Source organism: Eretmochelys imbricata, chromosome 21 (assembly GCF_965152235.1).
Source record: "Eretmochelys imbricata isolate rEreImb1 chromosome 21, rEreImb1.hap1, whole genome shotgun sequence".
NCBI lineage: Eukaryota > Metazoa > Chordata > Testudines > Cheloniidae > Eretmochelys > Eretmochelys imbricata.
In genome coordinates, this window is record NC_135592.1 from 18,228,693 (window position 1) to 18,252,177 (window position 23,485).

Below are 23,485 nucleotides of genomic sequence, written 5' to 3' on the forward strand. Positions count from 1 at the left end.
AACAAAGGTATACAGTCACCTGAAGATGCAGGGGGGCACCTAGTGGGATTCCAGAAGCATCTAATTTACACTGAAAGTCAATGGGAGTTAGGCACCTAATTTGCTTAGATTTAATTTGCTAAATTCCTTTCTTACTCCAGATTAGTTTGACCATGAACTTGTGAGCAAGACTCACCAGCCAGACGTGTAAAAGAGGATTATCTGAACCACCTCAGAGCAGTGGCCACTCTCTAACTCTTCAGAGGAAGGCATGTAGAAAGAACCCAGAGTATATCTAGCCAATTGTTCATTGGAAGAAAAAATTCCTTTCTAACCCCTGCTGGTGATTCACTGGCGCCCTGAAGCATGAGATTTGATTATAGTCATTATCTTCATGCAGAGCTGCAAGTGTTATGAGCATGTTGAGGCCAGTGCAGGCAATCCTATTTTCCCCATTGCCTGTGAAGGAAGGGTATGATTAATAGATTCCAAGACCAGATGGGACCATTGTGATCATCTAGTCCAGTGGTGGGCAACCTGCGGGTGGCCCGCATGCGACCCATCAAGGTAATCTGAGTACAGGCCACAAAACACTGGGAGCTGCTGAGGGCCATGCTTGCAGACGGTCCCCTTCTCCTCACTCTCCTTATGTGGCTGGGCTCTAGCTGAGGCACGTGCAGCTCCATCTGTCTGTCGCCCCATTGCCAGTGCCCAGGAGTTTGAGGTATATGTGTCTCCAAGTGCTGAGAATGGGGCTGCACCCCCATCCCCCTCACTGCATCCCTCCCCAGTCCCATCCTGTCCTGTCCTGTCCCCCATACCTACCCATCCCAGCCATATATCCCTGACAGTGCTTTCCCACCTATCCTCTCTACCTCCCAGAGCCACCGTCCCCGTGTCCCTTACTCCCGACAGCCCTGCACCCCATTCACCTCCATATACTGCTGCACTCCCATTATGTCTCTATTTCCCCCTGTGCCTCCCACATCCTCATGCACCTGTAGCCTTCTGCCTTCACCTGTATCCCCATCCACCGCACGTACCCCCCAACCCCCTCCTCTCTCCTTAACTTCCCCCTCTAACCCCCACACCCTGCTATCATCCTTGGCCTTCCCCCCCGCATCTTTTCCTCTCCAGCACACCCTCCTCCCTTCCCAGCTGGCTGATTTAGGGAGCCCCTGTAAAAGTGTATGAAAAAGTGTCTCTGTAGTCAAGTGTGTGCATGCATGCATTGTGTGTGAGACAGTGTCTTTTGTAGGGAGGTGCGTGAATTGGTGTGTGTGTGTGTGTGTATACCTGTGTGAATAAAATTTGCAGCCTAACTCTTTGACTTTTTTTCCTTTTGCTGGCTTGCACACAAAAAATTGATGACAGTAAAGTGTGTGTTCATTTCATAACAAGTTTTTAAAAAAGAAGGGAACTCAAAAAGAAATGTATTATTTCTTAAAAAGTGAATGTTGTTGACCAGTAATTGCAAAAGAGTTGATATATCATACATTTTGCCCCACGTTTGTCTAACTACATTATAAACTCTTTGTTGCAGACTCTCTCTCTTTTTATGTGTATGTCCAGCACCTACCACCCTGGAGCCCTGATCTTAGTTGGGGTGTCTAGGCACTAAACAACAATTGTAATAATAAACAATGTGGAAGTATGTGTTAGTGCATGCTAGATGTGAACATATGAATACATGTGTGTATCTGCAAGTAGGTGAGGGAATCAATTTCTACAGATTTATTTATATAGGTATCTGGACAGGTGTGCATTTCTGTAGTTGTGCTCTATGGATTTGTATTTGGGTTTCAGGAGTGGGCCTTTAATGGACCCATAGCAGCTGTGATAATGTGTGGTCCTAATTCCACACATAACTTCAGTGAACAAAAAACATGGAGCTGGTTACAAAAAATGGGAAGAGGGGAAGGAAAGAACCATGAAAACCTTTGTGAAATTTCATTTTTTAAAAATTACCTTTTTGACTATTTTGCTGCCAGCTCTTCTGTCCTGTAACAAATAAAACCTGAACTTAGTATAATACATCTGTCAAAACAATAAATATGCCTGTTTGGGCCTTGCAGTGAAAATGAGCACTTGAGAGAGGGTGGGGGAAAGTAAGCAACAGAGGAAGAGGAGATGGAGTGAGGAGGGGGTGGGGCCTCAGGGAAGGGACGGGGCAGTGGGTAGGGCAAGGGTGTCCTGTTTTCTGGAATTAAAAAGTTGGCAACCCAATGATCAAGTCACCCCTTAACCTTTCCTTTGTTAATCTAAACAGATTGAGTTCCTTGAGTCTATCCTTGTGAGGCATGTTTTCTAATCCTTTAATTGCAGCGGAAGTCGAAAAAGCAAACAGGATGTTAGGAATCATTAAAAAAGGGATAGAGAATAAGACGGAGAATATCTTGTTGCCCTTATATAAATCCATGGTACGCCCACATCTTTAATACTGCATACAGGTGTGGTCTCCTCATCTCAAAAAAGATATACTGGCATTAGAAAAGGTTCAGAGAAGGGCAACTAAAATCATTAGGGGGTTGGAACGGGACCCATATGAGGAGAGATTAAAGAGGCTATGACTTTTTGTCTTGGAAAAGAGGAGACTAAGGGGGGATATGATAGAGGTCTATAAAATCATGAGTGGTGTGGAGAAAATGAATAAGGAAAAGTTGTTTACTTGTTCCCATAATATAAGAACTAGGGGCCACCAAATGAAATTAATGGGCAGCAGGTTTAAAACAAATAAAAGGAAGTTCTTCTTCACACAGTGCACAGTCAACCTGTGGAACTCTTTGCCTGAGGAGTTCAGAGTAACAGCTGTGTTACTGTATTCGTGCTTATGCTCAAATAAATTGGTTAGTCTCTAAGGTGCCACAAGTGCTCCTTTTCTTTTTGCCCGAGGAGGTTGTGGCTAGGACTATAACAGGGTTTAAAAGAGAACTGGATAAATTCATGGAGGTTAACTCCATAAATGGCTATTACTCAGGATGGGTAAGGAATGGTGTCCCTAGTCTCTGTTTGTCAGCGGGTGGAAATGGATGGCAGGAGAGAGATCACTTGATCATTACCTGTTCAATTCACTCCCTCTGGGGCACCTGGCATTGGCCACTGTCGGTAGACAGGATACTGGGCTGGATGGATCTTTGGTCTGACCCAGTATGACCATTCTTATGTTTATGTTTAGTCATTCTCATGGCTAGTCTCTGAACCCTCTTCATTTTATAAGAACATAACATAAGCTTTGTGAGATCTTTTTGAAGTGCTTCACAGTCTGCTTTGGTCTTAACTATCTTGAGCAGTTTAGTATCATCTGCAGACTTTGCCACCTCACTGTTTACCCCTTTCTGCAGATCATTTATGAATAAGTTGAATAGGATTGGTCCTAGGACTGTCCCTTGGGGAACACCACTAGTTACCCCTCTCTATTCTGAAAGTTTACCATTTATTCCTACCCTTTGTTCCCTGTCTCTTAGCCAGTTCTTAATCCATGAAAGGATCTTCCCTCTTATCCCATATTAACTTAAATTAAGTAAGAGCCTTTGGTGAGGGACCTTGTCAAAGGCTTTCTGGAAATCTAAGTACACTATGTCCACTGGATCCCCCTTGTCCACATTTTGTCCACATGTTTGTTGACCCCCTCAAATAACTCAATTAGGTTAGTAAGACGTGATCTGCCTTTACAGAAACCATGTTGACTTTCTCAGGTTTCTCAAGGAATCTCCCTAACATCCTCAGCCATGAAGACTGAAGCAAAGAATTCATTTAGTTTCTCTGCGATGACTTTATCATCTTTAAGTGCTCGATCGTCCAGGGGCCCCACTGGTTGTTTAGCAGTCTTCCTGCTTCTGATGTACTTAAAAAACATTTTATTACCTTTTGTGTTTTTGGCTAGGTGTTCTTCAAACTCCTTTTTGGCTTTTCTTATTACATTTTTACATTTACTTTGGCAGTGTTTATGCTCCTTTCTATTTACCTATTTATCAGCATCCTTGCATTATGGACAGCTTATCTTTCTTTAATTCTTAATTAATTGAGTCCAGTATTAGACACTTCATTATCTTATCTGGGATAGATGTCAGACTGGCGGGCCTGTAATTACCCATTTACGCTTTTTATATATTGCCACAACATTAGCTTTCTTCCAGTCTTCTGGAACTCCCCCAGTGTTCTAAGACTTATTGAAAATCAGTGTTAACGATCCAGTGGGCTGCTCCTCAGCCAGCTGTTTTGAAACAAGTACATGCAAGTTATCTTGTCTGACTTCAATAGCTGCTGTTTAACATTCTCCCAAAATACTAATGGAATGGAAAGACTGTTGTCATCATATTATATGACATTATCTGTTTTTCCCTAAATACAGAACAGAAATATTTATTGAATGTTTGTGTCTTCTGCATTATTATTGATGATTCTACCATTTGTATTTAGTAGTGGACCAATATCATTGTTAGAATTCTGTTTGTTCCTAATATACTTATATTCCTCCTTATTGTCTGTAACTGTGCTGGGTATAGATTTCTTGTTTTGTCCCTTTGTTTCCCATATCAATTTTCTACAATTCCTGGCTTCTTCTTTATATTCAGAAGTATCAACTTCCCCTTTGTTATGTATTAATTTTTAGAGCTGCCTTAATTTCCCCTCTAAACCATGTCAGTTTTTTAACCAGTGTGGCCTTCTTCCTTGATTGTGGCTTGAGCAGGGGAATTCAGAGATTGACAGAGTCCAAGGCCAGAAGGGACCACCATCATAACCATCCAGCCCAGGCCCTGCGCACACAGGTCATAGACCTTCTCTCATAAGCTGAATTGAGATACTGTTCTAAAATATATGCTTTCTTATATTAAAACTCCAACTGATGGTCAGTCCACCACCTCACATGGTAAGCTGTTCCAATGTTTAATGACCCTTCAGTGCTAGGAAATTGCACCTTATTTCAAGGTAGAATTTGTCTATCTTCAGCTTCCCCCGAATATCAGATGTCTTTCTCCTTGTGTGTTAAGTACCTGTACAAAAGTGATCAAATCTCCTCTCAGCCTTCTCTTTGAAAAGCTGAATAAGTTGAGCTCCTTAAACCTCATATTGTAAAGCTTGTTTTTCGGCTCCTGGATCATTCTTGTGGTCCTCCTTTGACCTCTTTCCAGTATTTCCACATCCTTCTTGAAGCATGGACATAGGAACTGGACTCTGTATTCTGGTGGTGGGCTTGCTAATGCAGCATATGGATCTAAGATCACCTCTCTACTTCTACTTGATAGTCCCCGTTTTATAAATCCAAGGATTGCATTGGCTCGTTTTGTCACGCCATTGCACTGTTGTCCTGTTGAGGCGCTTATCTACAATGAACCTTTAAATCCTTCTCTGAATCACTGCTTTCCAAGATAATCTATGATCCTGTGAAGTATGGCTTGTATGCATTGTTCCCCAAAGTATTACCTTGTTTTTGGCTGTATTAAAATGCATTTTGTTGGATTGTGACAGTTTAACCAGGTGAATTCAGATCACTCTGTAACAGTAACCTGTTCTCATTATTTGCTACCTCACCAATCGTTGTCTTATGCACATTTTACAAAGATTTATATAATTTAGATTGGTGATAAAAATATTGAATAGTGTTGGACTAAGAACCGATCCTTGGGGGACTCTGCTAAAAATAGCCCCCATTCATTGATATCTCCCCATTAACAACTACATTATGAGATCTGTCAATGAGTCAGTTTTTAATCCATATAATGTGTGCCCTATAATTCCATATATTGCAATTTTTAAAATCACAACATCATGTGGAACTAGGTCAAATGCCTTTGAGAAATCAAAGTGTACTGTAACAACACAACTGCCTGTATCAATCAGACCTTTAATCTTCTCTAAAACACAAAAAACCCAGATTGTTTGACAAAACTGGCCTCCCATGAAACCATGCTGATTGGCATTAATTATATATTTAGCCACCTGGAAATGTGTGGCACCACTCCCAATCACTGGTGCCTTGCAAGAAGCAAAAGACGACTAATCGGGTGCTCGCCTACGGTGAGGCCAGCAGAGTGTAAGGACTTGAATGGAGTTTGACCGCGCCAAGCTACTCAAGCTCTGTATTACTCAGAGTAGTATCGTTGACTTGGGTCCCATTGAAAGGTCAATTGTGTCCAGTACCACTGGACTCCCTTCCGAGTGAGAGCCGTGGAGAGATACTAGAGCTACCTTCCACACTGGAAACATTTGAGGTGGCTAGGGAGCTGATAGCCCTTATGGCACCATACAGACCATATGGGACCTTCCTTCTTGGGCTTTTCCCTTTTCTCCAAGCAGACAGACTCTCAAGTCACTTGGGCTCCATACCCTGGCTCCTCAGAGGAAACCCTTAAAACACAACCCCTACCTCATTTCTATCAATCTCAACCTTGGCAAGATTATAGCAGGAAGTGTGGCAGGAATTATAGGATAAGGTGTCCTCCTCCTCCTTCATCCACCCAAGGACCTGGGCTTGTGAAGCAGCCATCTGGGCTGAAGCAGAACTTTTGAGAGTGTGCCTGAGGACAGTGCACCAGTTAAAGTACTGGATCTATCACCCCTGTGTTTTTAAGACCATTTATCCCATTTGTATTGTGCATGGGCCGAGATTATTGTGCCTGGGCCGAGATTACTTCAGACTGCTGGGTGCTATACATGATATGACTGGGATACTCCCTACTGTTTAGTTGTCTCCCTCCTTACCACTTCAGGGACCCTTCTCATGAGCAACTTCTGATCCAAGAGCTGTAGACACTCCTAAAAGTGGGAGCAGTAGAGGAGGTCCCTCAAGTGCTAAGGGGCAAGGGTTTCTACTCCCTCTACTTCCTGACCCTGAAAGCCAAGCAGTCTCAGTGCCATCATGGACCTGCAAAACCTCAACAGATTCATCAAGAAGCTGAGGTTCCACATGGTCTCCTTTATCTCCTCCCTGGATCCAGGGGACTGGTATGCCGCCCTTGATTTGAAGGATGGATATTTTTATATCAGGACACAGAAGATTCCTACTGTTTGTAGTTAGCCATATCCACTACCAGTTTACGGTCCTCCCTTTTGGCCTATCAGCAGCCCCTTGAGTGTTCATCAAGTGTCACTGTATTCCTGAGGAAGTGGAAGGTACAGGTTTACCTGAACCTAGAGGACTGGCTGATCAAGGACCACACCAGGGAGTAGGTAGAGGCGGACGTTGGCTTGATACGGTCAACATTCGACAAGTTAGGCTTGTTAAACATACAAAAGTCTACCTTGTTATCCATCCAGAGGGTGGAGTTCATAAGGGCAGTACTAGACTCGGGCCAAGCCTGGGTGTTCCTTCTGGAGTTCCGATTCAAGGCTATATGTGCCATCATAAAAGGCCTCAGAAGCTACCCCATTACCACGGCACAGAACTGCTTGCAGTTCGTGGGTCACATGGCTGTCTGCACGTATGCCATATAGCATGCAAGACTGTGACTCGGACCTCTTCAAGCCTGGCTGGCTTCAGTATATCCAACTGAAATCACTTAGACAGTGGTCCCATTGGGTAATTGAGTTCCTCCTTTGGTGGCTGAATATGCAGGCTGTCTGCGGAGGAGTGCCCTTTTTCAGACCTTAACCCTCGCTGTCCCTAGTTACGGACGTGTCTGGGATGGGGAGCTCATCCGGGCAGTCTCTGGACTGAAGGCCTCTGGTCCCAGGTGGAGCTCTCACTACATATCCGTGTCAGAGAGCTGAGAGTGGTGTGCCTAGGCTGTCAGACCTTCTGAGTAGTGCACCTGGAGGGCAGAAGTGTATCGGTCACGGCGGACAATATAACAGTAATGTTCTATATAAACAGACAGGGTGGAACACACTCCTATGTCAGGAAGCCCTCAAACTGTGGGAGTTCTGCATAGCCCACTCAATACATCTTGAGGCTTCTTACCTTTCGAGGTCCCAGAATGACTTGGCAGACCACCTCAGGAGGTCCTTCTCCAACCACGAGTGGTTCATTCTCCCGAACATTGTGAACAGAATCTTCCAACCGTGGGGAGTTCACCATGTAGACTTGTTTGCAACAAGACACAACAGGAAGTGCCTGCAATTCTGCTCCTTCCTGAATCACAGCCTGGGTTCAGTTGCAGACATATTCCTCCTCCCATTGAGGGGCCAGCTTTTCTATGCATTCCCGACAATTCCACTCCTACACAAGGTGTTGCTGAAGGTCAGTAAGAAGATAACTTCTGACCTGGCTGTGTCAGTACTGGTACACCACACTCCTACACCTGTCAGTGGAGGCTTCAATTGGTCTGCCCCTTGGCGCAGATCTCATCACCCAGGACCATGTCTGCTTTCAGCATCTGAATCTCTAGTTTCTCCACCTCATGGCATGGAATCACAGCTAAACTTCTGCGAGTTGAAATGATCAGGACCCATTGGAGAGGTCCTCCTAGGCAGCAGAAAACCATCCATGTGGGCCACGTACCTGACTAAGTGGAAAAGATTCTCTATGTGGTCGATGCAAAGGGCACGTCATCTACACAGTCATCAGCACCCTTCATTCTGGACTACTTGTACCTAAAATAGTGAGGGCTGTCAGTGTCATCAATCAAGATCCATTTGGCTGCGATTTCGGCATTTCACCCCAGGTCACCAGCCGATCAGTCTTCACCAATCATCAGCCGCTTTCTCAAGGGACTGGTCAGGCTGTACCCTCAAGTGTAACAACCAGTTCCTCCCTGGGACTTCAGTCTAGTGCTATGGAGACTCATGTGGCCCCTGTTTGAACCCCAGCACATGTTTGCTGCTCTATCTATCCTGGAAGGTAGCATTCCTGGTAGCCATAACATCGGCCAGGAGGGTTTCTGAGATTAACGCCCTCACATCTGAGCCTCCATAACCTGGTCTCCTACAAGGACAAGGTCCTGTTCTGTCCTCACCCAGCCTTACTTCCGAAGGTCGTCTTGCAATTTCACACGAACCAGGACATATTCCTTCCGGTCTTTTACCCAAGACTGCATGCCAGTTACTGAGAGCGAAGACTTCATTCTATGGATGTAAGGTGAACATTGGCCTTTTACATCAAGAGGACAAAACCATTTTGCAGGTCAACTCAGCTCTTTGTGGCCACAGCAGACAGGTTGAAGGGCCTCCCGATCTTGTCCCAAAGAATCTCATCATGGATTACGTCCTGTATCTGTGCATGGTACGACCTGGCAAAGGTACCTGCTCCAGTGCTGACAGCACATTCCACAAGGGCTTAGGCCTCCTCTGCAGCATTCCTGGCCCAGGTTTCGATCCAGGAGGGATCTGGATCGAAAGGTAGCAATGTGGAGGGTAGCAATGTGGTCGTCTGGCCACACCTTCACTTTGCATTGCACCATTACACAGCAAGCTAGAGAAGATGCCGTATTTGGCAGAGTGGTGCTGCAATCCGCGAGTCAATGAGCTCCGACTCCTCCTGTTCAACTGCTTGGGAGTCACCTACTTGGAATTGACCTGAGCAAGCACTCGAAGAAAAAAGTTACCTACCTTCCATAACTCCTCTTCGTCGAGATGTGTTGCTCATGTCCATTCCAAGACCCATCTGCCTACCCTAGCTGGCAAGGAGGAACTGAAGAGGTGGAGGGTCGGCAGGGTGTGATTCCAGGGGCCATCTGAGGCGACCCAACGGATACCACTAGGAGAAAAACCTTCCAGCGGCTGTGCATATGGCGTGCACACACCTACTTGGAATGGACATGAGCAGCACATCTTGGAGAACAACAGTTCCGGAAGGTAGGTAACCATTTTTTTTTTTTCCAGACAAGATTTCACTTGATTTCAAATGATGGAGAATCCATCACATCCCTAGGTAAATTGTTCCAGAGATTGATTACCCTCACTGTTAAAAAAATCTATGCCTTATTTGTAGATTGAACTTTTGGTAGTTTCAGCTCTAGCTGAAATTGTTATACTATTGTTTGCTAGAATAAAAAGCGCTCTATCATCATAAATATTCTCCTCATGGAGGTATTTGTAGACTGTGATCAAGCTACCTCTTATCCTTCTCTAGGATGAGCTAAATAGATAGTCAAACCTGCCTTTAGAAACTGACCTCATATCATTGTAGATCTTTTCTGAAAACAGTGTTTTATAGAAAGAAAAGGAGTACTTGTGGCATTTTAGAGACTAACAAATTTATTTGAGCATAAGCTTTCGTGAGCTACAGCTCACTTCATCGCTCAAATAAATTTGTTAGCCTCTGAGGTGCCACAAGTACTCCTTTTCTTTTTGCGGATACAGACTAACACGGCTGCTACTCTGAAACCAGTGTTTTATAGGGGAAACACAGTTTCTGTCCAAAATTTTCAGTATATAATCTGAGTAAATGTAGAATTTTTCAGAAAAGTTTAAACAAACTTCATTAAATAGTTTCAGAGTATCAGTTAAAAATTGCCCCCAAAAGATTTCAGTTTCAAAGTGTCATGATTTTTCAGGCCCCTCTGGTTTAAAAACTACAAACTGTAGAAAGTCAGTCATAGTGAGAGTTTGGGCTCTCTGGTGTTACGTAATTTTATTAAGTAACAGAAATTTTCATCATCACAGACTGTATGGTTAGCCGAGGGAGAGAAGTTTTACAGTGACTAGGTGAGTTGTACAGGAAGTATTTAAGTATTGGCTGGTTAAAAGCAGGAGCTCCTTGAAACTGATCAACTGGCTCAGGACTATTATAGGCATTGTGGAATGTGTATAGAACTCTAGGATTCATGCATGCAACTTGTCAATATGCTATTCCTATGAGACGATGGACAGCTTTGTTTGTATCCTAGAATAAGTGCTGCTCTTGACGTATGTATAGGTTATTAGACATTCAAATGATACAAACTCTCTTTATTTAATCTTAGTGTAAAAGTTCCCTTTCATATATTTTAAGGCTAGAAGGGTCCATTATGATTATCTGGTCTGACCTCCTGCATAACACAGACCCTAGCTTATGCTCAAATAAATTGGTTAGTCTCTAAGGTGCCACAAGTACTCCTTTTCTTTTTACAGACCTTAGAGTTTAGCTAAGTGATCTAGTTCAAAGATTTCTGGAATGAAACTAGATCATATCTTTTAGAAAGACTTCAAATCTTGCCATCCTTTGGGAATCTGTGCAATGGTTAATTACCCATTTATATCTTAGGGTATGTCTACACTTGCAGAGTTTTTGCGCTGTAAATTTCACTGGTGATAGGGAACCGGTGAAAGAAAAGCGCTGGTTTGTGTACTCACTTAATTCCTCAGGCATCAGAGAATGTTTACATTACAGCACTTTCATTGCTGATGAGAGCAGCGCTATAGGGCAGCTATCCCACAGTGCAGCTCACTTGATAGGTCTTGTGGGAAGGGAGGTGAGCGGAAGGCATTCTGGGTCCCTGCTCAGTGCCCTGTGATGCAGTGCTTCGTGTCCCAGCAGCCCCATTGCTTCCTTGTTTCTTTTGCAGCATTTTTTAAAACCCCCTGCTGTCTGGCTTTTTTCCCTGCCACATCTACAAGCAGGAATGGATCTGGCACTCCTGTCCACTACTCTGATAGTTGTCACTTGCACATCACGCTTGGCAGTGCAGCTGTTCCTAAACCTGCAAAGAGAGCTGCAGTCAGAGATGCCTGATGAGCTGCCTGAAATTGAAAGAAGTAACATTTGATTGCTTTTGGCATTAACTGAGGAGCTGTGTACTGTGGAACAGCTAGGGAAGCTAGCTCAGAGTTGTGGGATCATATTGTTACGCATGTCTGGGATTACGACCAGTGGCTTCAAAACTTTTGGATGTGGAGAGCCACCTTCATGGAACAATGTGCTGAGCTTTCCCCAGACCCTACTTTGCAAGGACACCAGACTGAGAGCTGCAATCACTATAGAAGTCTCTAAGGTGCCACAAGTACTCCTTTTCTTTTTGTAGAGAAGTGTGTGGCAATCACATTGTGGAAGCTGGTGACTCCAGATAGCTACTGGTCAGTTGTAAACCAGTTTGGAGTGGGGAGATCGACCGTTGGTGCCATGGTAACTCAAGTGTGCAAGGCCATTAATCGCATCCTACTGCGCAAGACCGTGACTCTTGGTAATGTGCATGACATTTTGGATGGCTTTGCAGAAATGGGCTTCCCTAACTGTGGAGGGGCGATAGATGGTACGCACATCCCTATTGTTGCCCCGGCCCACCTTGGCACCGAGTATATAAATCGTAAGGGGTATTTTTGCATGGTTTTGCAGGCGCTAGTGGATACCAGGGCTATTAGAGGGGCACAGTGTGTGGCAGTTAGGATCCGGGATGCCTTGAGGGAAAAGTTTTTGCAAATGAAAATCATTAAATTTTGCTGCTGTGCTTGGGAAAGGAAGTGTTAACGGCATGTGCTGTGCTACATGGCGGTTCTGTGTGTAACGTCAGTGAAGATGAAGTGATAATTGACTTGTAGCTGTGATGACATGTACAGAAATGTGAACACACAAATAAAGCTTCTTTTTGAAAAATTTGTGCTTTTATTTTAAAAACAGAGAAAACACCCGTATACCTTACAGCTGTGTATAACTCCAGCTGTCGCTTGACAAGCTGTCTGTGGTTGTGGATTGTCAAGGAATGGAAAAAATTTACAGCGAGCCTATAAGCATGTGCAGTGGGAATTTGGGGAGTGCATGGGAAAGAATTCTGCACCCCCTGCAAGGGGGGGCAGGCATGAATCAGGTCACTCTGCAGTGTAATGAGAGAATGCAACATATCTGTCTGACGCTCCAGAATGTTGTTTAGCCTCTCTGTGGCTTCCCTATAGAAAGCATTATTCTCTTTTCGGTCTCAGTTCTCTCCCTCTTTCCACTTTGTCATAGTTTCTCTCCATTTATTTTTATCATGTGTCTCCTCTTGGGAGTGCTGAATCACCTCATGAAACACGTCTGCCCTAGTGCATCTTGGTTGCTTTCTTATATGTCACAGACGGTCTGCTACAGTGGCGGGTGGGTCTTCCACAGTCTTTTCTGAGGAGACAAAAGCAACACGTTGCTGTGAAACATACATACAGAAATCACAGTGTATGTTGCAATACACCACTGGTAAGAAATCACTCTCTTGGTGACAAAAGTCAAAGCATCCATGATGCACAAGAACCCAGCAATGGTGAGGGAACACAGGGTTAGAGGGTTTATTGCATACACGCATTCTGAAAAGGGCTAGCATGAAGGGAGGGTACCCAGCACACAAACACAGCCATCGTAGTACTTTTCTGTGCCCTCAACCTGCTTTATGCATTGTCAAAGCAAAGCAACTTTCCAGAGCTCTGCTCTCCTGCCTCTGCCTCAGCAGCCAGTGGCCACTCACACTGGCTAGACACCTCCAGAGTAGAGAAGGGGTCCTGAGTGCACACAACAATGGGCTCCACAGCTTCCTCAGCCGCCTCCTCTTCATCTGTGATCTCCTCCTCCTGGCTAGGGCCACTTTTCACTGACTCCAGACATGAAGAAGTATCCACTGGGCTCTTTGCAATGGAGGTGGGGTCATCACTTAAGATTGCATCCAACTCACTGTAAAAACAGCAGCTTTGTGGTGCAGCACCAGACTCTGTTTGCTTCCCTTGCCTTGTGGTATGCGTTCCTCAGCTCCTTCACCTTCGCTCTGCACCGCAGGGTGTCCCTGTTATGCCCTTTCTGCAATCTGCATGCAGTCTGCTCATAGGTATTGAAATTCCTGTGGCTGGAATGCAGCTGGCACTGCACAACCTCCTCTCCCCAAACACTGATCTGGTCCAGTAGCTCAGCGTTGCTCCAAGCAGGGGATCGTTTGGTATGTGGAACAGCCATGGTCACCTGGGCAGATGAGCACTCGCAACAGGAAATGGAGTTTCAAACTTCCTGGGGCTTACAGTGGGAGGGGCGGATGTCCATTTACCTGGCGTCAGAGCAGAGGAGATGCTGGCCAGAGTGGTCACTTTTGGAACTGTGGGATATCCTCTGGAGGCTAAATGGTGTTTACACAGGTAGCACGTGTCTTCACTTTCACAACAGTGCAGAAAGAGCTGTATGCCTCTCATGAAGGTGATTTTCTTTTTGCGGTGAAACTTCTGAGTTTCACTGCAAAAAGTCATTAACAAGTGTAGACGTTCCCTTGGTTTTAGCACAAAAAAGGGACTTTTTGTGCTTTAAATGGCAAGTGTAGACATAGCCTTAGTTCCACTTTGGACTTTGGTGATTTCAGCTTCCAGTCCATTGGATCTTTGTCTTTGTCTGCTAACAAAGAGCTCTGTAATATTAGAAATCTGCTCCCTGGCAAGTTACCTCATTGTAAGTGAGTTTTCCTCATTATGAATCATTCTTGTGGCTCTTCCTGAACTAGCTCCAATTTTTCAGCATTTTGGCTCTGCCACAGGCTTCCTGTGTGATGTTGGACATGATCTTCTCATGCTGCACAATTGCGCCAAATTAAGGGTATAAATCAAAAGTAATAATAGTAAAGAAACCCTATTGCATGTGACATCACTGTAATAGTGAAAAAGTCTTGAAAATCTATGGAGATTGGGTTTGAGACTATTACAGTTTTCATGTTAAATGTTCCTGCTAAAATAACAAACATACTACCCATGTCCATATTGCCTAGTGTTATACCAATAAAATAAAAACCAGCAGGATCTTATTAAAGGGAAAAAGGCAAAATACCACATTTATTGTGAATACAGAAAGAATCATAGTAAGCAGTTAGTTATAGCTATAACATTCCATTCAATCTCATATTTATTCACACATTCATTCATACAAACACACACACACAGGTTCTGCAAGGTTGTTATCATAGTTACCAGCCTTAGAGTTGCTCATGCCAAGCCACTGGGCAGGTGGCCTGGACATGAGGAGGGAGCAGGGCCTTGTCAGATGCTCATCTGATGCTCGTGGAAGTTGGTTTGCAGAATCAGACCCCAAAGTTCTCACTTTTTAGAGTCTATTTTTATAGGAATTTCTTCCTATGCCAGTCTATGGGAATTGCTTCATCATGCTGTTGCTGAATCAATCAGCAGATAGCATATTCCTGACGGCTCCAAGATGTTATCTTGTTCTTTGGTTCTCCCATTCTTGAGGCTGTTGGGTGGATTCCAGTCTGCCCTCCGGGGGGGGGGGGGGGGGGTGGTCCTCTGGTTATTTTCACTTGATGCCTTCTTCAGCCGATGGACACTGGATTCTTAGGCTGTCACCTCCCTGATCATTCAGTTATATCCACACCAAGCATCCATCCACATACAGCCTCTATCTCTATTTTAATCACAATTGTTAATACAACGAAAGGGCGGGGAGTCTCTGGGTGCTGTTTCTGTTGTTAGAGTATTGCTTTGAGAACAGACTCTGTCTTAGAATGTACTAACACAATTAGCAGCTTGCAAGTTTCACACACAGAGGGAGAGAAAGAGTACCAAAAACCAAGAGACCTCTTAATTAGTAATACCCTGGAATTTAAACTATGGGGAATCAAACTCATTTGTGATTTTAATACAGAACTTCTTTAATATGATCCAACACTAGTCCACAAGGAGTCATTGAGGAAAAGGCAAATATGATCTTCCCTGGTCACCTGATACTGTGTCACTTCAATATCAGAAGTTCTTATTACTATTACTATCCTTCTATAGTTACAGAGAAAAAAAGATACCTTGATATATAAGAAATTGGTATCAGATTTAAACTAAGCTAAATTTGGCTCTTCTAAATAAACACTATACCTCACCCACCTCATCTCATATATATCACAGCCAGCTGGTGTGACAGTAATCTCTTTATTGGTCCAATAAGAGAGATTACTGCACCCACCTGGCTGTGATATATATGTCAGTCCCAGGATATTAGACACACATGGGTATAACTACACTGCATGTGATAAATGTTAGCGGTCTGAGAGATATTATTGCTTTGTAATCTTAGGTAAATGCTACCCACCAACTTTAGATGATCTCTGTCGAAGTAAGAGTGGTGGCGTGTATTGTGTTTTCTTGTTAGATATATTTCAGCTATTTCTGAATATTTTTAAACAAGATACTCCTAAAGTAGTTATTTTTGGTTGACAACATAGCTGCTGTTGCTTGGCGATCAGGCAGAGACTCTTTGCCTTCCGCTGCAGCATGGGGTCTGAGGCACTTGCAGGTTTAAACTGGTGTAAGTGGTGGATTCACTGTAACTTGAAGTCTTTTAAAACCATGATTTGAGGACTTCAGTAACTCAGTCAGAGGTGAGGGGTCTATTACAAGAGTGGCTGGGTGAGGTTTTGTGGCCTTGCGATGTACAGGAGCTCAGGCTAGATGACCACGATGGTCCATTCTGATCTTAAAGTCTATGAGGTGTGAGAAGCAAAGAAACTATTTACCTGATGTGCTTGTGTTTCTCCTGAGCATTTAAAAATCTCTGATTCCAGCTAATTGCCTTTTCAGGAATACACTCAATACTGTGCATTGCAGTTGGTTTTGTGGCCAATGAATCTGTTTAATTTATATGTTGAGAGCAAAAATTCCTAACAGGAGAAAGCAAATAAGTGGCATATGTAACATTTGAACAGACTGTGTCTGGAGGTTGTAATTATGTTCTCTCCACCACAAGGGTCTTTTCCTGTATGAAGGAAATGGCACAGTAGGCTCTGCCAAGGACACCTACTATTTCTGCTTGACAGACAAGATCTCTAACTGACATATGATGCCTGCCCATTTTGGAATGCGACCTTGCAGTTACAGTGGACGTCCTAACTCTGTGACATGCATCTGATGAAGTGAGCTGTAGCTCACGAAAGCTTATGCTCAAATAAATGTGTTAGTCTCTAAGGTGCTACAAGTACTCCTTTTCTTTTTAATTTGTGTGTGTGTATGTCTGTCTGTGAGATTAAAGGCTAATCTTTGAGAGTCACATCTTTAGTTTCAGAGTATCAGTGGAAGACCTATTTCATTACATGTCAAAACAATCTATTTAAAGACACAATGAACATAATTTCTTAATGAAAGCAAAACCAATCGAACCTGAATTAAAAATCTTCCAATTTTTAGAAGACAGCATTGTAAAGTGCTTTGCTTTTTCTTACCTTCAGTGTGTGAATATGTGTGTGTTGAAGTGTTTGTGTATTGTGAGATCATTTGGGGAAAATACTAGATTTCTTCATATTTGAAATGGAGGAGAAGTGAGGCTGTCTTTGGGTTTGGCTTTGTTTTAACTTTTGGTGTATCTAGCTTGTAAACACAAAGAATGTATTGAATTTTCCTATTCTGTTTACTGAAGCTTTTCTCTTTCCCCAGGACTGGCAGCCACCATTTGCATGTGATGTCGATAAACTTCATTTTACTCCACGAATCCAGAGGCTGAATGAATTGGAGGTAGAGTCAGAAACTGATGCCATTAACATTAGAATCCACTTGAAGGAGTAAATATGTTCAAAGTAGTTTATTCTTTAGGATGTGCAATGAAGCAAAAGGTTGTTCCCCTCTATTCGACATTGGTGAGGCCTCATCTGGAGTACTATGTCCAGTTTTGGGCTCCATGCTACAAGAAGGATGTGGAAAAATTGGAAAATGTCCAGTGGAGGGCAACAAAAATGATTAGGGGACTGGAACACATGAGTTATGAGGAGAGGCTGAGGGAACTGGGATTGTTTAGTCTACAGAAGAGAAGAGTGAGGGGGGATTTGATAGCTGCTTTCAACTACTTGAAAGGGGATTCCAAAGAGGATGGCTCTAGACTGTTCTCAGTGATAGCAGATGACAGAACGAGGAGTAATGGTCTCATGTTGCAGTGGGGGAGGTTTAGGTTGGATATTAGGAAAAAACTTTTTCACTAGGAGGGTGGTGAAGCACTGGAATGCGTTACCTAGGGAGGTGGTGGAGTCTCCTTCCTTAGAAGTTTTTAAGGTCAGGCTTGAGAAAGCCCTGGCTGGGATGATTTAATTGGGGATTGGTCCTGCTTTGAGCAGGGGGTTGGACTAGATGACCTCCTGAGGTCCCTTCCACCCCTGATATTTTATGATTCTCTGATACCTCTGAAAATCAAGCCCAATAGAACTAATATTTTCAGAATCTCTGTAGAAAGGAAGCAGTATTTAGTGAAAATACGTGCTAAAGTTGTTTGCTTTGGAACAAAACTTAAACGACTATACAATTATTAAAATATGGTGAGAAATGTGATGTGGAGTTTTTTTTTTATTACTGTTTATAGGGATGTGAAGTGATTAAAAAATTGTGGTTAATCGCACTGTTAAACAATAATAGAATACCATTTATTTAAATATTTTTGGATGTTTTCTACTTTTTAAAATATATTGATTTCAGTTATAACAATACAAAGTGTACAGCGCTCACTTTATATTTATTTTTGATTACAAATATTTGCACTGTAAAAATGATAAACAAAATAGTATTTTTAATTCACTGCATACAAGTACTGTAGCACAATCTCTTTATTGTGAAAGTACAACTTACAAATGTAGATTTTTGTTGTTGTTACATAACTGCACTCAAAAACAAAATAATGTAAAACTTTAGAACCTACAAGTCCACTCAGTTACACCTCTTGTTCAACCAGTCACTAAGGGTATGTCTACACTACGAAATTAAGTCGATTTTATAGAAGTTGATCTTTAGAAAGAGATTTTATACAGTTGATTGTGTACATCCCCACTAAGTGCAGTAGGTCGGCGGAGAGCATCCTCAATACCGTGGCTAACATCAACTCATGGATGGTCCACCGTGGGTAGCTATCCCACGGTCCCTGCTGCCCATTCGAATTCTGAGTTATGCTTCCAATGACTGATGGGGCAAAAACATCGTCGCGGGTGGTTTTGGGTACCTGTCGTCAGTCTCCCCTCCTTCCCTCCCTCTGTGAAAGCAATGGCAAACAATCGTTTCGCACCTTTTTTCCTGGGTTACCCATGCAGACGCCATAGCATGGCAAGTATGGAGCCCGCTCAGCTCAGTGCTGCTGTTGTGAGCATTGTAAACACCTCGTGCATTATCCTGCGGTATGTGCAGAACCTGGCTAGGAGACGCCAGCACGAGGAGGACATGGACACAGACGTTCCTGAAAGCACAGGATGTGTCAATTGGGACATCATGGCGACAGTGGAGCAGGTTGATACAGTGGAACACCGATTTTGGGCCCAGCAAACAATCACAGACTGTTGGGACTGCATAGTGTTGCAGGTATGGGATGATTCCCAGTGGCTGCAAAACTTTTGCATGCATAAGGCCACTTTCCTGGAACTTTGAGTTGTTTTTCCCTGCCCTGAAGTGCAGGAATACCGAGATGAGAGCTGCCCTCACAGTTGAGAAGCAAGTGGTAATAGCCCTGTGGAAGCTTGCAACGCCTGACTGCTACCGGTCAGTCTGGAATCAATTCAGATTGGGCAAATCTACTGTGGCGGCTGCTGTGATCCAAGTAGCCAATGCAATCAGTGACCTTCTGCTAACAAGGGTAGTGAGTCTGGGAAATGTGCAGGTCATAGTGGATGGCTTTGCTGCAATGGGGTTCCCTAACTGTGGTGGGGCGATAGAATGCATCCCCCTATCTTGGCACCGGACCACCTTGCCAACCAGTACGTAAACTGCAAGGGGTACTTGTCAATGGTGCTGCAAGTCAATGGTGCTGGATCATAAGGGACGTTTCACTTACACCAACATGGGATGGCCAGGAAAGGTGCATGACGCTCGCATCTTTAGGAACTCAGGGCTGTTTGAGCAGCTGCAAGAAAGGACTTACTTCCCAGACCAGAAAATAACCGTTGGGGATGTTGAAATGCCAATAGTTATCCTTGGGGACCCAGCCTACCCCTTGCTCCCATGGCTCATGAAGTCATACACAGGCAGCCTGGACAGTAGTAAGGAGCAGTTCAACTACAGGCCGAGCAAGTGCAGAATGGTGGTAGAATGTGTCTTTGGACTTTTAAAAGCTCGCTGACGCTGTTTGCTGACTAGGTTAGACCTCAGTGCAATGAACATTCCCATTGTTATTGCTGCTTGCTGTGTGCTCCATAATATCTGTGAGAGTAAGGGGGAGATGTTTATGGCAGGGTGGGAGGTTGAGGCAAATCCCCTGGCGGCCAATTTTGAGCAGCCAGACACCAGGGCGATTAGAAGAGCACAGCTAGGCGCGCTGCGCATCAGAGAGGCTTTGAAAAACGGTTTCATGACTGGTCATGCTACAGTGTGACAGTTGTATGTGTTTCTCCTTGATGCAAAACCGCCCCCTTTGTTGAATTTACTTCTCTGTAAGCCAATTCCCCTCCCCACTTTGACCACAGCTGGCAAAGGAAATAAAGTCCCTATTGTGTTGAATCCATGCATTCTTTATTTATTTAAAAAAAAAAAAGGGGCGGGGGGGAATCACTGACAAGGTACTCCAGGTGGGGTGGGGGAGGAGGGAAGGACAAGGCCACATTGCTTATTGTAGCCACACCACAAATCAGAGCTGTTGGAATGACAGCCTTTTGTTGCTTGGGCCATCCTCTGGAGTGGAGTGGCTGGGTGCCTGGAGCCTCCCCCAATGTGTTCTTGGGCATCTGGGTGAGGAGGATATGGAACTTGGTGAGGAGGGCAGGTGGTTATACAATGGATATAGCAGCGGTCTGTGCTCTTGCCTTTCCTGCAGCTTCACCAGATGCCTGATCATGTCCATTTGCTCCCATATTAGCCTCAGCATCGCCTCCTGCGTGTTCTGATCATGCTCACTGTATGCTTTCCTGGCCTCTGCCACCGAATGCCTCCATGCATTCAGCTGTGCCTTATCCATGTGGGAGAACTGCATGAGCTCGGAAAACATGTCATCGCGAGTGCAGGTTTTTTTTTTGTTTTGTTTTGTTTGCCTTCTAATCTGTGATAACCTCAAGGACGGATATGATATGGGGAGCATATAAACATTTGCACCTGCAGGGGGATTAAAAAGGGAGAATAAAATTTAAGAAGATACATTTCTGAGAACAAAAGGGAGACTTTCACAGTGAATCAAGCAATTCACAGCAGACAGCCCATGTGCTTTAGGTATAAGGTCGCATTTTGCCTTTTATATTGAGCGCCTGCTGGTATAGTGACACATCACACATGTCTGGGCAACAGAATTTGGTTTCCAGGCAGCTATAGTTGGCTTCTTCCGCCTTCATAACATGTGGGAATGGCTTCTAACTGCAATGCCCTCCTTTCCCATAGCAAGCAATGCCAGTTGGGTTTGCCATTTAAAAGGAGAGGCTGCAGTTTTCGGGTGAATGTGCAGCACACACCTGTCCCCCACTCCACCACATGGCTATTCTCTGGGATGATCCCTTTTAGCCAAGTGCAAACAGCCCAGCATGAACGGGGTCCTTTTACTGTTCCCTTACAAAAATTTGCCTATTTCAACCAGGTGACCATGAATAATATCACTCTCCTGAGGCTGACACAGAAAGATAAAGACCGAATGTTGCATGAATGTGACCAAAACCTAGGACCATTCGCTGCCATGGTTTGTGCTGCAATGATTCCAGACTGCTTGCTACTGGCTTGGCATGGTAAAGTGTCCTACCGTGGAGGACAAAATAAGGCAGCCCTCCCCAGAAACCTTCTACAAAGGCTTTCAGAGTACCTCCAGGAGAGCTTCATGGAGATGTCCCTGGAGGATTTTCCTCTCCATCCCCAGACACGTTAACAGACTTTTCCAGTAGCTGTACTGGTCGCGAATGCATCCCAATTCTTCAGGGCAAATCAAACATTAAACACAATTGCTTTTAACCCCTGTAGTGTAGTTACAAATGTGCATTCACCAGAGGTGCCTTCTCCGGCTTCAGGGTCGGGGAACCTGCTTTGGGAGGGTATTGGCTCCAGGGTGATGAAAAGGTCCTGGCTGCTGGGGAGAACGGATTCTCCGCTTGCCTGCTGCTTATTCTCCTCTTCCTTCTCTTCCTCATCCACAAACTACTCCTCTGTGTTGTGTGAGACTCCCCCCTTGCAGGTGTCCACAGACAGTGATGGGGTAGGGTCCCCCACTAGAATGGCATGCAGCTGATCATAGAAGCGACATATATGGGGCTCTGACCTGGAGCGACCATTTGCCTCCTTTGTCTTTTGGTAGGCTTCCCTGAGCTCAACTTTCACGTGGCACGGCTGTGTGTCCCTGGTGTAGCCTCTCTCCACAATGCCCTGTGAGATTTTGGCATTTTTATTAGCATTTTTTCTTTTTCATTGGAGTTCTGCCTGCACAGATTCTTCTCCCCATACAGCAATCTGATCCAGTGTCTCCCTTTCTGTCCATGCTGGAGCTTGTTTCTGATTGTGGGACTGCATGGTCACCTGTGCTGCTGAGATCGCCACGCTGATCAAACAGGAAATGAAATTCAAAAGTTCCAAGGGCTTTTTCTGTGTACCTGGCTAGTTCATCGGAGTTGAAAGCACTGTATATATAAAGTCTGCTGCAGTTTCCACGGTATGTATCTGATGAAGTGAGCTGTAGCTCACGAAAGCTCATGCTCAAATAAATTGGTTAGTCTCTAAGGTGCCACAAGTGCTCCTTTTCTTTTTGCGAATACAGACTAACACGGCTGTTACTCTGAAACCTGTCCAGAACAGTCACTTTGGAGCACTCTGGGATAGCAGGCCGATACCATTGAATTGCAGAACGCTGCATCTACGCTACCCCACGTTCAACCCAGGAAGGTAGATTTTAGCACTACTCCCCTTGCTGGGGAGGAGTACAGCAGTCGATTTTAAGAGCCCTTGAGGTTGACGGAACGGGGTTGGTTGTGTAGCCGCATTGCTTATAAAATCAACCTAATGCGGCTAAATTCAACCTAACCTTGTAGTGTAGACCAGGGCTAAGACAAACAAGTTTGTTTACATTTATGGGGGGTAATGCTTCTTAATTCTTATTTACAATGTCACCTGAAAGTGAGAACAGACATTCGCATGGCACTTTTGTAGCCAGCATTGCAAGGTATTTACATGCCAGATATGCTAAACATTTGTATGACCCTTCATGTTTCAGCCATCATTTCAGAAGACATGCTGATGATGCTCGTTAAAAAAAAATGCGTTAATTAAATTTGTGACTCAACTACTTGGGGGAAGAATTGTATGTCTGCTGCTCTGTTTTACCCTCATTCTGACATATATTTCATGTTATAGCAGTCTTAGTGTTTGTCTTAGTGATTGGCTGAACAAGAAGTAGAGCTGAGTGGACTTGTAGGTTCTAAAGTTTTACATTGTTTTGTTTTTTGAGTACAGTTATGTAACAATAACCAAAATCTACATTTGTAAGTTGTACTTTCACAATAAAGAGATTGCACTACAGTACTTGTATGCGGTGAATTTAAAAATACTATTGTTATTTTTACAGTGCAAATATTTGTAATAAAAATAATATAAAGTGAGCACTGTACACTTCGTATTCTGTGTTGTAATTGAAGTTAATATATTTGAAAATGTAGAAAAACATCCAAAAATATTTTAAAAATTTTAATTGGTATTCTATTGTTTAACAGCGCAATTAAAACTGCGATTAATTGTGATTATTTTTTTAATCACGGTTAATTTTTTTGAGTTAATCACGTGAGTTAACTGCAATTAATCA

The 23,485-nt window shown here is 43.8% G+C and overlaps 1 protein-coding gene across 2 annotated transcripts in view; it reads left to right on the forward strand.

The window, feature by feature from the left end:
- Positions 1–23,485, forward strand: part of KDM5B (lysine demethylase 5B) — a 185,349-nt gene that overhangs the window by 18,718 nt on the left and 143,146 nt on the right. For both annotated transcript variants that reach the window (XM_077839601.1, XM_077839602.1), the window contains exon 2: positions 17,200–17,277. In XM_077839601.1, the coding sequence (XP_077695727.1) occupies positions 17,200–17,277 (78 nt within the window). The remainder of the gene's footprint in view (positions 1–17,199; positions 17,278–23,485) is intronic.